Source organism: Corylus avellana, chromosome ca11 (genome assembly GCF_901000735.1).
Source record: "Corylus avellana chromosome ca11, CavTom2PMs-1.0".
Lineage (NCBI taxonomy): Eukaryota > Viridiplantae > Streptophyta > Magnoliopsida > Fagales > Betulaceae > Corylus > Corylus avellana.
The window spans coordinates 14,786,897-14,800,809 of NC_081551.1; the positions used below are offsets into that span (position 1 = coordinate 14,786,897).

The window sequence follows — 13,913 nt, forward strand, 5'->3', positions numbered from 1 at the left end:
ACTAAACTTAAAACTTTACTTTATTATTATTATTATTATTTATTTATTTATTTTTACTTATAATTTTTTTCCCCTTATTTTGGGGGGGACCGTGGCCTACCCCGGTCCCCCCTCCCTCCGTCTCTGCATGTAGCTTCCTTAATTTCCCACTAGTTTCCAGGTAACCAGATAGAACCCATTGTATATGCACATAAATAATTTAGCGATTTGCATTGTGAAAAACGAATAAGTACATATCAAATTAGAGAATTATTCAGCAAAGCAAATGATTGAAAAAACTAGACTAGTACGTTTGGCTGCAAAGAAAATGTAGGAAAATGAAAAGAAATCTAACCTGAACAAAATAATAACCAGAGAGAATCACTTGGGATGGGGGCATTTTGGTAAAAAAAAAAGGTCAACAGTGATCACAAACGAGTCACGCGATCACTCTTCCGTCAGTCAAAACGGCTTTCACTGACGGAATAGTTGAATTTCAAAAATTTGGAAGTTTGGGAGAGTGCATTGCAAAAATTGAAACATTGAAAGTCAAATTGAAAATCGCCTCAAATTTTGGGAGGGATAAAGTGTTTTTCCCAAACATCAAGTGCATTATTAGGTAAAGTTCTTACATGTCACCATGGACAAAAGGCAAATATTAAGGAATTAAGATTCAGTGCAATATTTTTACTGTGCAATAGGGCATATATATGTGAGTGTACGAGAGGTTTTCACTTGCTCATGCTGGTGTCCGGGTAGTTCATTCCCCATTTGCTTGGGCTGCTCAGGTACTTGCTCAAGCAGTTGAAACCCTTCTTTGTATACACCTACCTCTACCTTATTAGAGCACTAGCAGCTGCTTCCCAACTATTTTTTCTCAATTTAGGTAATAAAACTACTTTTTGATTCTCTATAAAAAACACATTTCACAATAGATTTCTTTATTTTTTCTTATATGAATTAAATACTTATTTCTTTTTGTCATTGCAACCAATGAGAGAGGAGAGATGGGAGAAAATGATTTGTTTATAATTTAATAAAGCATTGGATATCTACAGTATTTTTTAATACATTGAAAAACACTGTAGAATTAGAAAACGCTGTAGATACCTTTTTGTGTAGGTTAAATATAGGGCTTTTGACGTGGGTGTGTTTTTGTGATTTTTTTTTTAATTTTCCCTAAACAAAGAAAAGTGAATGACATATAGGATGCTAATACTCTTACAATGCAATAGAACAAAAGTATTTGCACAGAATCTTTATCCAATACTAAGAAGAGTGAGTTATGTAAGAAAGAAATAACTTAAAATGCTGATAAGGGTGGGGTAGTAACTAGTAAGAAGATCTTTGGAGATTTTTTCATCCAATGCTTAGTTTTAATAATAAAAAATGAGTAATTATTCTTTAAAAAAAAAAATTCAATGATAAATTGAGAATATTAGGCCAATATAATGAGACAATTAACCCTACTCACTATAAAAAAAAGAAAAGAAAAGAAAAGTCATAATGAATAATATGTTTTCTTTTGGTTTCTTTCGGACAAGTGAAAACGGACACTTGACAAACCAAAAAACACCAAATGGGCAAAAGAGAAAAGGAGAGAAAAGTAAAGAAAATCCTCCAAATGGCCTTGTACGGATATTCATAGGCAAGTGCTTTGGCTCCTCTCCTATCCTCTCTCTCTCTCTCTCTCACAGTCAACCAGGAGGACGACGACCGAAGCCCTCTCTCGCTGTCTCTCTGTGTCCTTCCCAGAAAAGCGCTAGGGCTCGCGTTGCCCAATTTCCAATAAGAAAAGTCGACGAAATCTAATTCCTATATTTCAACTCCACATTTCTGAAAGATCTCGCAGTAATTGCAGAAAATGTCGTCGGAGATCGAGGTCGTTGACGAGGTCCAGTCCCGCGACCACGAATCGGCTTCGCCTTCTGCCGGCGGCGTCGGGGCCGACGGTGTTGGGGAGGAGATTCTGCGCAATGATGTGTACACGGCGGCGGCGTACGGGGATTTGGAGAAGCTTCATAGATTGGTGGAGTGCGAGGGTTGCTCCGTGTCCGAGCCCGACGGCCTCGGCTACTACGCGCTACAGTGGGCTGCGCTCAACAATCGCACTGCCGCTGCTCAGTATATCATCGAGGTTGCGATGCAATGCTCTTTTGGTTCTTTAGTGTTGAAATGGGTCTGCGTAGTATTTGGTTGAGCTTTGCTTGGTATATGATTGAGTAGTGGGTTTGTTTGGTGCGATTATTGAGGTCTTGTGTTCTTTTGGTTGGTTGATGGGTTTTTTAAATTGGGTCTTTCTGTGTATGGGTCATTGGTGTATGGGGTCATATTTGATTAGATTTAGTGTATTGCTGATGTTGTGTGTGTTTTTTCTGTGATGGGTTTATTACAGTTGGCTTGCTTTTCATATAATTGAGGTGTTTTGTTAAACTGTTAATTGCTTTTTGGTTGGGTTTCTGAGAATTCATATGTTTTGGTTACTGGATGGGTTAATGAATTGGCTTTGGGTTATTGGATGCTCAATTTTTCAGCTGATGAGAGATGTGAGGAACTCAAGGGAAATAAATGGAAGAGAATTTGGGGTCAATGTTTTGTGTCTTTTGGTTAACAGAGTCAACTTTGCTTGGTTTTTGTTCCCCCTTTGTAGTTTTGGAAAAAGAAAGCAGCTGACTCTGTTAAGTTATTGCATAAGATTTTGTTATCTTTTGTTTTAATTTCAGCAATCATGTAATTAGCTAATTAGCTATTTTCTTAATTGCCAGCATGGAGGAGATGTAAATGCAACTGATCATACTGGGCAAACAGCATTACATTGGAGTGCGGTTAGGGGTGCAATCCAAGTTGCAGAGCTTTTACTACAAGAGGGTTCACGGGTGAATGCCACTGATACGAATGGCTATCAGGTTGGTTTTATATTCTTTCTTTAGACTTTAACATTTCTTCTTCTTTGTTTAAGATATCAATATGTTTTTCTTTTTTAACAGATTTTAAAGTGAAACTCTGACATATGAATTTCATTATTCATGCAAATGAAATGTTAGTTCTTTTTTTTTTTTTACGAGATATTTAACTATGCAAAATTGAAACCTGATTTGCAGCAAGACATTTTCGTGCAGAGAAAAGTCAAAATTTCTGGCTTTATTATTTTTTTCCCCACACTCATACTAGTTACAAAAAAAAAGAGGCCATGTCTAGAGAATAGATGGATGTAGAAGGAAGAACTGCAAATTTGTTATCTTAAATGCAGCCTGTCATGTTTGCATTAGAACTTATCATGCTAGTATTTGGGTTGCAAGATGACGGTAATGGAATTAAAAGCTTTTTTTCTTCTTCAATAACCCATACCAATGGATGGCTATCCCTGATTGTTTTCATTTTTCTAGTTTTCGTGATTTTCTTTATCTTTTTTCTTTTATTGATTAGGTTTTTTCTTGAATACTCCCTTACTTATTAAAAAAAACTTATCATGCTAGTATTTGATAATTAGGATTTGGACCCCGCATTTGATGGAATCCATCTTAGTTGATAAAGTTTATAGATTCTGATTTTATGAGTTCAGAAATTTGTTCTAATCATGTTCTTTGGATAGTGGAAAAGTTTCCATACTCTTCAAAGAAGAATGTGAAAATTGGATGGAAGCTACTCATTAACAGGAAATCATTACCATTTAGATCTACCAAACAGGGTCCATCAAATGGTGGATTCAAATCCTTATACTAAACTGGTAGGATGTCTAGTTTTTGTTAAAGTTTACTTTTAAATGTAAGAAATCTTATGTAAGCTGATCATTCACGCCATGCTAAAAGGCCACGATTTTCTATATTTTGTGATAAGTTGTCTTATTTCTGGTTCATTACTTTGGGCAATGAGGAATTTGGTGTAACCTAGAGGATTGGTGTGACACCCTAGAATTTTAGTGGGTGGATGGATTGCCTACTTTGAGTGGGTGTATTATAAAGGTGCTCATGGGTACTAAGTCTCACATTGGTTTCTTTTTTTTGATAGGTAATCAACAAATATTATTAAAAGTGTAAGGCTTCCCTAAGTACATAGGAAGTATACAAAAGGAACACCAAGAAAGCAAAACAAAAAGAACAAAGATAACCCAGCCAAGGACACCCGCAAAAACCTGCAAAAGCCCAAAAGAAAGGAACTACTAAGAGACCCTCAAGTCCCCTAGAAATACAAGAAGACACCCACAAACTGACACCTGCACAACAGTCCTGGGCTTCATCAAAAGAACACTGAAAGAACCCTTACCTTTTCCTTGGCTAGAACAGTCACCTCTAGCATCAAATTTTATATTACTCTCTAAGTTTTTAAGCTCACTTCTTCCTTTCGGTTTAGAAGGAGAAACCAAAACCTCATGACGTTGTTCCTCTTCAAGAACTGTCAAAAGATACAAAAGATTTTCTCATTACCCCCACATGAGATCCTCAGAATGGGAAGGATCTCCTTCGAACATTGCACGACCTCGAAGTAGCCGAAATCACCCACCTCTCCATTCGTAGCATCACCTGCCTTATCCAACCCTAACTCTCCCTCTTGCTGATTAATGATCACCGTTCGAAGTCTCACCCAAATCTGAAAACTCGGTTAGAGGAGAGGTGGCTATGTCAACCACCGACGGATCAAGGATAAAAGGCAGCGGATAAATGCCACCATGTGGGAGGGGAGGCCACAATATAAACCTAGCTGGAGCCAGCCCATCAAACCGAAAGAAACACAAAGAAGAAAATGGATGCTGAAAGTAGTATGATAGCATACCTGGCAAAATCTGGGGAAGTACCCTGCTATGGTCATTAACACTGGTCTTGGCGGGAGTAGAAAGTGACCTCCGGCGTCATTAGACAACTTCGACCTCGTTAGAACAAATCCAACATGCCAGAGCACATCAGACGTGATCACTAGGACCAAAACATCCTTTGATGTGACCTCCTGCGAGCCATTAGGCTTGTCAAAAATAGCCCAGAAAACCTGGCACTAACATCCCTTTAAGGCGTGCTATGGCCGCCAACCAAAGGTAGAATACTAGGCGGGGTACTGAAACCCAACAAACTCTCTCCCACAAGTAGACCAACATCCATCTTCGAGTCATTGGACTTATGATTATAAAATGTCAAGGGCTTAGGTGAGTTATGTGGGAGTCCTTGATTAGTTGACGGGTTTAGGGTAACCAAATCTACCGGCGAACACGGCCTCAGCAAAGGCTGGATATGACCATTGGCAAAATTTGACAGCTTCGGAGCAAACCCTTCATACCGGAAAACACCAGACTTGGTTCCCAAGTCCTGAGAAGCTCGCCTGTCTGTCATCTCCTCTAGCGGCACCTCTGAAGGGTTGTCAAACCATGCGAGAGGACTCAGGCCACCACAACCCGCATTCGAGCCCTCTATGGACCCAAGGCCCTTGTCTACGCCCATAAAGGCACCCCTCTTAGAATTGGGTTTCCGCACCTAGACTTGGCCAAGCCCAGCCCAGCCCACAAATTGCAGCCCTTCTTATGTTTATGACCAGATGCGGACTTCTGGGAACCAAAAAAGGAACGGTCCTTGGGGCCCAACCCAAAAACCTTCAACCCTTTGTATACACGCACAAGGACCCGGTCAACTTCCCCTTTGATTTGTTCAAGCTCTTTCCATGACCAAAGCAGCTCAAAATTCATCTTCTTTCCAGCATGCAGAGACGCGTCAACCACTGAATCACGCAACGATGAAATAGCTGAACCTTGAGTTCTGGAACCTCGAGCACTGGGATCAACAAGTTGCTTCCCAACGCGTTCTGGAACCGTCAATGCGTTAACTTTTTCAGCCTAGTTCTAGTCCAATGGACCAACAAGTTGCTTCCCCGAATCTAAACACATCACCGCCGATCGCACCACCTCGGTTTCCTCAGGAACATCTCAATTCCCAGTGAAACATGAGAATTTTGATTATTCATTTGCATATTCATTGGCTTAAGTTTCTTTATATGTTAAATTTTCCTTTTCTTGATTATTATTAATATTATTTTGGTTATGTGCTGTCAAGGACTCTTAGGATGAGTTTGATATGTAACAAAAATTGGATGAGTCAATAACTCAATCTGTTTTTTCTTGTAATATAAGTTTGAGTTATATTTGAGGTTCACATTCAATTACTTTTAACTGGTATATGTTTGGCCTGCGAAATTTCTGGACAGCATATATCAATTCTGATCTTAATGTTTGCTTGATTGCAGACAACACATGTTGCAGCTCAATATGGTCAGACAGCTTTCCTCTATCACATAGCTTCAAAGTGGAATGCCGACCCTGATGTTCCAGATAATGATGGAAGAAGTCCTTTACACTGGTACTTGAGAATTTTTGCTGCAACCTCTTTTCTTCGCTGAAAGTTAAAATGTTTGAATGTTGTGCTCCACTTTTTAGTCACATTTATGTGATGGTTCACGTAAGTTTGTGAATTAGATATCTAAGCATGCATCTTAAAATATAGGTTACCCACGATTACAGGTTACAACTGGATTCTCCTGTTTTTTTACTATTGTCAATATGTCAGATTCAAATAATTTTTTCTTTCTTTTCCTTTCCATGAGTTTTCACATGACAGGTGATCATTTTCAACAGAAACCTGCTTTATATGATCATAACCTTATTTTATCTACTTATCAAAAAAAAAACCTTATTTTATCTCACATCATTATCTTCTTTCTTCAATGTAACCCACTAAGTTTCTTATGTTGCTTTTACTCCATGTGAAATATGTTTTCTTAATACTGTCATGTGAATGGGCTTTCATGTACAAGACACATGGACAGCACAGTTGATAAGTTTGCCTTATGGTCTTTCACCTTCATTCGTAGGCTTGCTTAATCATATTAAATATTTCCTGTGGTAGAAGATATTTGTATCTTCTTGCTTATTTAGATTTATTTATTTTCTTGGGAGAATTTTAGGGCTGCTTATAAAGGTTTTGCCGACTGTATTCGTCTTCTTTTATTCCTGGATGCATATAGAGGTCGCCAGGATAAAGAGGGTAAGTTTTCATGCTAAGTTCTGAAGTGATATGTTTCCAAATAGATAAAGAGCAAAATAAGCTTGTGCAAGTCAATCATTATACCTATTTCCTTGTTTTCTCTCTGTAATTTCAGGTTGCACTCCTCTCCATTGGGCCGCTATCAGGGGTAACTTAGAGGCATGCACAGTGTTAGTACAGGCTGGCAAGAAGGAAGACTTGATGGTGACTGATAATACTGGACTTACGCCAGCGCAGCTTGCTTCTGATAAGAATCACAGACAAGTTGCTTTTTTCCTTGTAGGTTTTCCATAACCAAAAACACTTTTCAATTGGTTAGTAATGTTGCTTTGACAAATAGATTCATTCTCAATACCTTTCTTACCTGAGTTGGGATTTCATTGTCATATCATTTTTAATGATGAGAACAATATTTTGGCACATTTTCTCTCTGATGCCCTTCTTGGTGCTTTTGTGTCTTGATATTGCATTAAAATATACCCAGAAAGCTAAACTGTATGTAATTTTTCAGCAAGAATCTACATTTCAGTTCATGAACCAGTGTATTTCAGCAACAAAATTTTCTATGATCTTTGCTTTTGTTTTCTGAATATTTTAATACTTTTATGGGTTTCTATACCATGTTTGTCCTATAAACACTAGGCCATAATTTGTTACACATCTTGAATTACTTTCTTTCTGAGCTGGTGTTTAGGGGAAGCTTTCTGCACTTGAAAATGTAAAATTAGTGGCTGCCCTTTCTATTTTTAAGAGAATGTTTATACCGCTATTAAACATCCAGAATGTCTGCATACGAATGTTCATATGTCATGCACTGAATTAATCGTCCTATATGTTTGTATCCATCTTTCTTTTTTAGCATTGCAGACCATGGGCTTCTTGCCTTTTATATTTTGAAATCATTCAAAGAGCTCTAGATATGGACTGGGGCGTATAATATTTCCCATATTTCTAATTTTTCTGATTTTGTGGATTTTTGTGCTTCTTGGTTACTTCCCTCCACAATCTTATAGTAAATTCACATTCAAAATAGAGGTGATCTCTACTCTCAATACAATTTCTGCAGAACACACATTTAGGGTCCCTTGTATATCCCCATTTCAACATCCTATCTCTGGTAGCAAATCTATGATTGTTAACCAAGTATAAAAATCATGCTTTGGGATTGCACATAAGAACCAAACAATTTTCCACCATGCAACTACTGGTAATTTGGATCTAATTGCGTCCCAAGTTTCATATGCATTGAACGTACCTGATCGAAAGGGCATCCAAGAAGGTTTATCAAAATCACCAATCTGGATAGAAGGAAGAAATCTCTGTATTGACGCTAAATCTTTTGATCTTGCAGGCATCCAAAACCACTGTTTATCAACTAAACACTAGAGAGTTTTGCATCCACATGACTTGTTGCATCATACACAACTCTATGCATCATACTAGCTTGCATTTACCTCTCCCAAAAGTTTACTATTTGCAAAGAAATCCTTTATAGCTTCAATCACGTCAAACTGAATAATAGGCCAAACCTTCTTCTGAATAATAGGCCAAACCTTCTTAAAGAAATGCGTTGAAAGCCCATCCAGGGTTGAGGCTTTCTCACTTGCAATTGAAAAGGTAGCTTCTTTAATCTCCTTTGCAATAACCATTTATTGCATAGCTGCTGCTTGAGAGTGGGAAATCTGTGCTTGCACTATCTGATTAAACATATTTTCTTCTTCCTGCCCAAACAGATGAGATTGATATCCAAGTAGATTCTGGTAGAACTCAACAGCTACCTACTTGATCCGATTAGGTTCCTCCACTTTAACCCTGTTAGAATCCCAAAGGCATTTTTACTCATCAAAAAAAGAATCCCAAAGGCATTTAATAGTGTACTGAGCATTTCTAATTTTTACTAACCTATGGATATAGGTTGTGTTCTGATCACCCAAAGTCAGCCATTTAACTCTTGAATTTTGCTTTTAGAATGACCCCTCTGCTTTACTTATTGAAACATACTCATTAAGGGCTTCCTTTCCTTTTAATATCAAATCTGCACACCCAGGATTTGCTGAAATTTAGTCTCTTACATGTTCTATGTTCTGATTAAAAAAAGAAGAAGCTTTATGTTCTGATGTATCTTATTTTGCAGGGAAATGCCCGAAGACTCCTTGACAAGCATTGTGATGGGAACAGCCGCTTTGGGAGAATTTCAAAATTAGGACTTGCGCCGGGACTTTGGTGTTTAATATTTGTTCTATTGGTGACCTATACTCATTCTGTCATCATGGGTATCTGCCTGAGCTTTGTGTAAAAAAAATAGAACTATGTCTTTCTTGTAATGATCATGCTAACCATGGTTTGTTTCTTCACCTTGACTGCAGCATCAAACCTGCCAAAATTGACTGCAGGCTATGGTCTCTTTGCATGGTTGGGTGTATTCCTAGCAAGTGCGGGACTCGTTATGTTGTATAGGTGTAGCAGGTATGTTATTGGTAGAAAGTGAAAGACTTGGATCTATGTATACTGGCTGCATCAGGTTGAATTTTATATCGGTGGTCAATGCTGGTTTCTTTTTTCCTTTTAGTTCCTCCATTCTTCACTTGACATCTATAAGTTCCTAATCTCATTTATGCTTAGTTTTAGAACTTGATGGCTCTCTCAATTTATTTTCTTTTAAGTTTTCTTTCAGCCAATTGTGTTTTTTTGGGCCAATGAACATGACAATCACTTGTCCATTGTCTCACTTTTTTCTTCTTCTTATGATTGGCATTATCTCTGTGATGGCAGCTGTCCATCACCATACTCAATGTTTCTTTTCAGTAATGGATTTCTTTTCAGCATTAACTATAAAATGTTTCTGCACTTTTCAGTAATAATTACTGAAATTTCATGTCTATGCATGTATGAAAATTGACCATGTACCAATATGCATCTGCAGATATGTATATAACTCACGGTGATGTGCTGATAGAATGTGTACTTCTTGTTGCACATGTATGAAAACAGTTTAGACACAGGAAAGGGGCACGGTTAATGTCATTTGATTTTTGGTTGATCTTTCTTTGTCCATTGCAGCAAGGATCCTGGTTACATCAGAATGAATGTGCATGATCCACAAAATATGAAAGACGATGTGCGTATGTTTTTCTTTTCCCCCTCATTCAGCCTCTTTCAGTTATATCTCTTACTGATTCAGTCACATTTATATCATTGCTAGTGCATCTTTGGCCCATAAATTTGATAAGTCTCTCTTTTGTTTTATTCTGGCATAGATTTTTTTTTTTTTATTTATTTATTTATTTTTTTAAATATCAGATGGGTTTCACAATTGTTATTGAATATCATTTATAACTTATTCGTGGATGCTTTATTTTATATTTTGCTAGGAACCGTTGTTGAAGATAGAGATAAATAACCCTGCTTTGCTAGCTGGGAATTGGTCTCAGCTCTGTGCAACATGCAAGGTGAAATCTCCTGCTGACTTTCATAGCCACTGTGATACTGTTTAATTTGAGCATTTCCTAACAAGATCTACCTTGTCACTGTCATTAGATTGTCAGGCCTCTCCGTGCAAAGCACTGTTCCACATGTGATCGTTGTGTTGAACAATTTGACCATCATTGCCCTTGGGTATCCAATTGCATTGGCAAGGTGACTTGACAATAGTTATTGAGTTCCGTGTTTGTCCTCTATTATCAGCTGATTTATTTTATTTTTATTGACACGCTAGTAATTTTCGTGGCGAAACTTGGCAGATTATAAGAAGATATTTTTTCTCATTTCCTTGGCTATTCTGAAATATGTTGAATGGTCAAGGATGATATCATGAATGGTTATTTCTGATCAGCATCATTAGGTCGATTTATGACAGGAGATCTCTTGGGTTGGAATACTGTCACATCTCACTGCCAAATGTGATACTTACAAGAATGATAAAGATTTTGTTATAATCTTAGTATTGTGCTTTTGATTATCAGAATTCAGAATTATTTTCCCTTTTGGGGGTGTAGTTGTCCTTATCGATGTATAGTCTGATTCATTATTTATCAATTTCTGTTTCCAGAAAAACAAATGGGACTTCTTTGCGTTCCTCGTTCTAGAAGTTTTGGCGATGTTGATAACTGGCGCAGTTGCTCTTACAAGTATGTGTATAGTTTGGTATCTGACTTCAACTTTACGTTTTCCAGACTCTTTTGTGGTCGAATCTGCTGAAAGAAAATAATTTGATGCATGTAGGACTTCTGACCGATCCACTTGCTCCACCTTCTTTTGGAGCATGGATCAACCATGCCAGTACTCATCATGTTGGTGCTATATCATTTCTGATTGTGGAGTTTCTCCTCTTCTTTGGTGTGGCAGTTTTGACATTAGTACAAGCTTCTCAGGTATGTATATAGGATCTGCTTTCTGTTTGCCAATGCTGGGACAGGCTGTAGCAAATTGCCAATTAGCTCTGGTTCAAATCACACTCAACTGGCATTTCTGCAACAAACAGACCCCCTCCCCCCCATCCTTCTTCCCTCCCTCTTTTTTGGCTTAAGGTGTGATACAACTTAAGGTGACATTTTCATTATGTTTAAGTCAAGTGGCAGTAGCTGGGAAACTTTTCACTATTTTATATATCTTGAACTTTTTTGAAAGTGTGTGACAAGTCTGCATGTGAGATGTCCAGCATCTGATGTTCGTACAACAGTATCTACAAGAAATGATATATTCTGTTAAAGACAATCCTTCATGTAAATTGCTTTGAATGGGTAAATCAATCATTTGTCCTTGTGGATCTGACATTATTGATGTACTTGAGATGCATTTCCTCTAGCTTCCGATAAACACATTATATGTACTGGATTAAAAAGGCCAGTCATCCTAAAATTAGGATTCATTTTTTGTTGCAAGTATTCATTTGCACGGGTGGAACTAGAACTTCTAGTTTGGGGGAGCAAAACTTTAAAAAAATAATATATATATATTTTTTTTGGGGGGGTGTGGGGGTAATCAATTTTAAAGGTCTATATATATGTTTTTAAATTTTTTTTTACGTTTTTTGGGGACCACCTTATGGCTTGGGGGGCTTGTAGCATACCATATCTCAATGGATTGTCCTAATTTTTCTACTGCGTGTACATTTCCATAATGATGGTGTTTTTCCAAGCCTAAACTTTGTTGTTCCGCATCTTGGACTAACCATCCCTTAGAATTGTTAAACTAGAAAAAGAACAAAAAATTTATTTTGGAGTGTTCTGGGATGACTGGTATAGAATTGTGATCCTGTGTTCAGTGAATCTTTATGTTGTTTCTTGCTGATCTACTGGAGATTGTCAGTATTTAACCTTCTTAGTAGTAAACTTTTCATGGTTAACCGATAAAAAAGAAAAAAAAATCTCCCTTCAAGTCATTCCGGGTTTTGTAGTTTCCCTACTATTGTTTTATCAGCTCTCTTTTATAGGATTTGTCTTGATGGTTTTGTTTTATGTTTGGCATGTAGTACTTTTCTTAATTCCATTGTGGGAGTAGGGTTCTGGGGAATGGTTTTTGTGGTTATACTGTTTGATTTTTCAGTGAGAAGTTATTCTTTATAATGAGCAAAGCTCCAGAGAGTGAATCGATGGACGGATGAATCAGTGATACTCTTAATTGTTGACTGTTGTTGCTAATGATCTAGTTCTTTTGTGGACCGAAGCAGTGAGAATATCTTGTGTATGTGTAAAAGTAACTTTGTCAATTAAAAGAAGGCAGCTTGGAGACGGAAATGCTTCATAAGGCATGAGATCAACATAGAAAACAAACACCAAAGAAAGGAGCCTTTCCTCTTAGAAACAACCCAAGAATATTCTTCTTCACTCAAAACTAAAGAGGCCATTTCTCTTAGTTTCCTTACAATTTTTGTTTGTCTGATGTGAACCTCATTGTATCTGGTAAAAGATCATGAAATCTTTCTGTCTTGGAAAAGTAGATCATGTTGTACTTAAATAGATGTAATATGCCCCTCTGTTTTGTAAACTGTTAGCATTGAACCCTTTCTTTTCTTGCTGCAGATATCACGCAACATTACAACAAACGAAATGGCAAATGCGTTGCGGTATAGCTACCTTAGGGGCCCCGGTGGTCGGTTCAGAAACCCCTATGATCACGGGATCAGGAAGAACTGTTCAGATTTCTTGATCAATGGCTACAATGAAGATGTGGAGTATATGCAAGAATCATCTCATTCTGAGGGGATTGGAATGGTGCACATGACAAGGAATTCCAACTTACAAAATGGGGATGCCCATTCTCATCAAACTAATGGCAATGGCCATGGCCATGTTGTCATCAATGTAAATTCTAACAACGCCAAAACCCATCACGGCCATGTTCATTCTTCTCACTGCAGCCACAGTAACCATGGAAAAACTAAAACTGATGGCATCCCCTTGGGCTTGGGTCTTGGTCTTGGTCTTGGACGGAGCACTACACGCACTGTTACAGCCTCCTGATGTTAATGGCATGTCTCTTTCCCTTCGTAGCTGAATTTGTGTTTGTATTATACGCATACACATGATCTAGATTCTGTAATTCAATTTATTTTTGCTCTTTTTACCCCTCTTACTATATAGCTTACTTAATTCGTGCATAATTTTTTGTTACCATAAATGATTTTGGAAGCTGTATGTCAATTTTACTTCACTGGCCTTTTGAAGGCATCTGAGTATGATGGGTTGCTATACTTGATGTTGAGATTTGGTACCTGCTTGCTTGTATGTAGTTATGAAGTCATTTTCGTTGGTGACAGCCGTTTATCTATTTTCATAAAGAAAAACACTTGGACATGCAAATTTTCATGCAAATTTTTGACACGTGTTAGCATTTGAATGGAGGGTATGAGTGGGTTTCAAATGCTCACAATTTTTTGCTCAAATCAGATGCAAACACGTGTCAAGTAAAATTGTA

The 13,913-nt window shown here is 37.6% G+C and overlaps 1 protein-coding gene across 1 annotated transcript; it reads left to right on the forward strand.

Moving 5' to 3' along the window:
* The first annotated feature begins 1,553 nt into the window (after positions 1 to 1,553).
* On the forward strand, positions 1,554 to 13,711 carry LOC132165500 (protein S-acyltransferase 24). Its single transcript, XM_059576095.1, has 13 exons — positions 1,554 to 2,116; positions 2,745 to 2,885; positions 6,202 to 6,314; positions 6,919 to 6,998; positions 7,114 to 7,277; positions 9,133 to 9,271; positions 9,365 to 9,464; positions 10,059 to 10,116; positions 10,370 to 10,447; positions 10,536 to 10,634; positions 11,047 to 11,125; positions 11,220 to 11,368; positions 13,019 to 13,711. The coding sequence occupies exons 1-13, from the start codon at positions 1,844 to 1,846 to the stop codon at positions 13,457 to 13,459; spliced, it is 1,914 nt and encodes a 637-aa protein (XP_059432078.1). The 5' UTR covers positions 1,554 to 1,843; the 3' UTR covers positions 13,460 to 13,711.
* Positions 13,712 to 13,913: the final 202 nt, after the last annotated feature.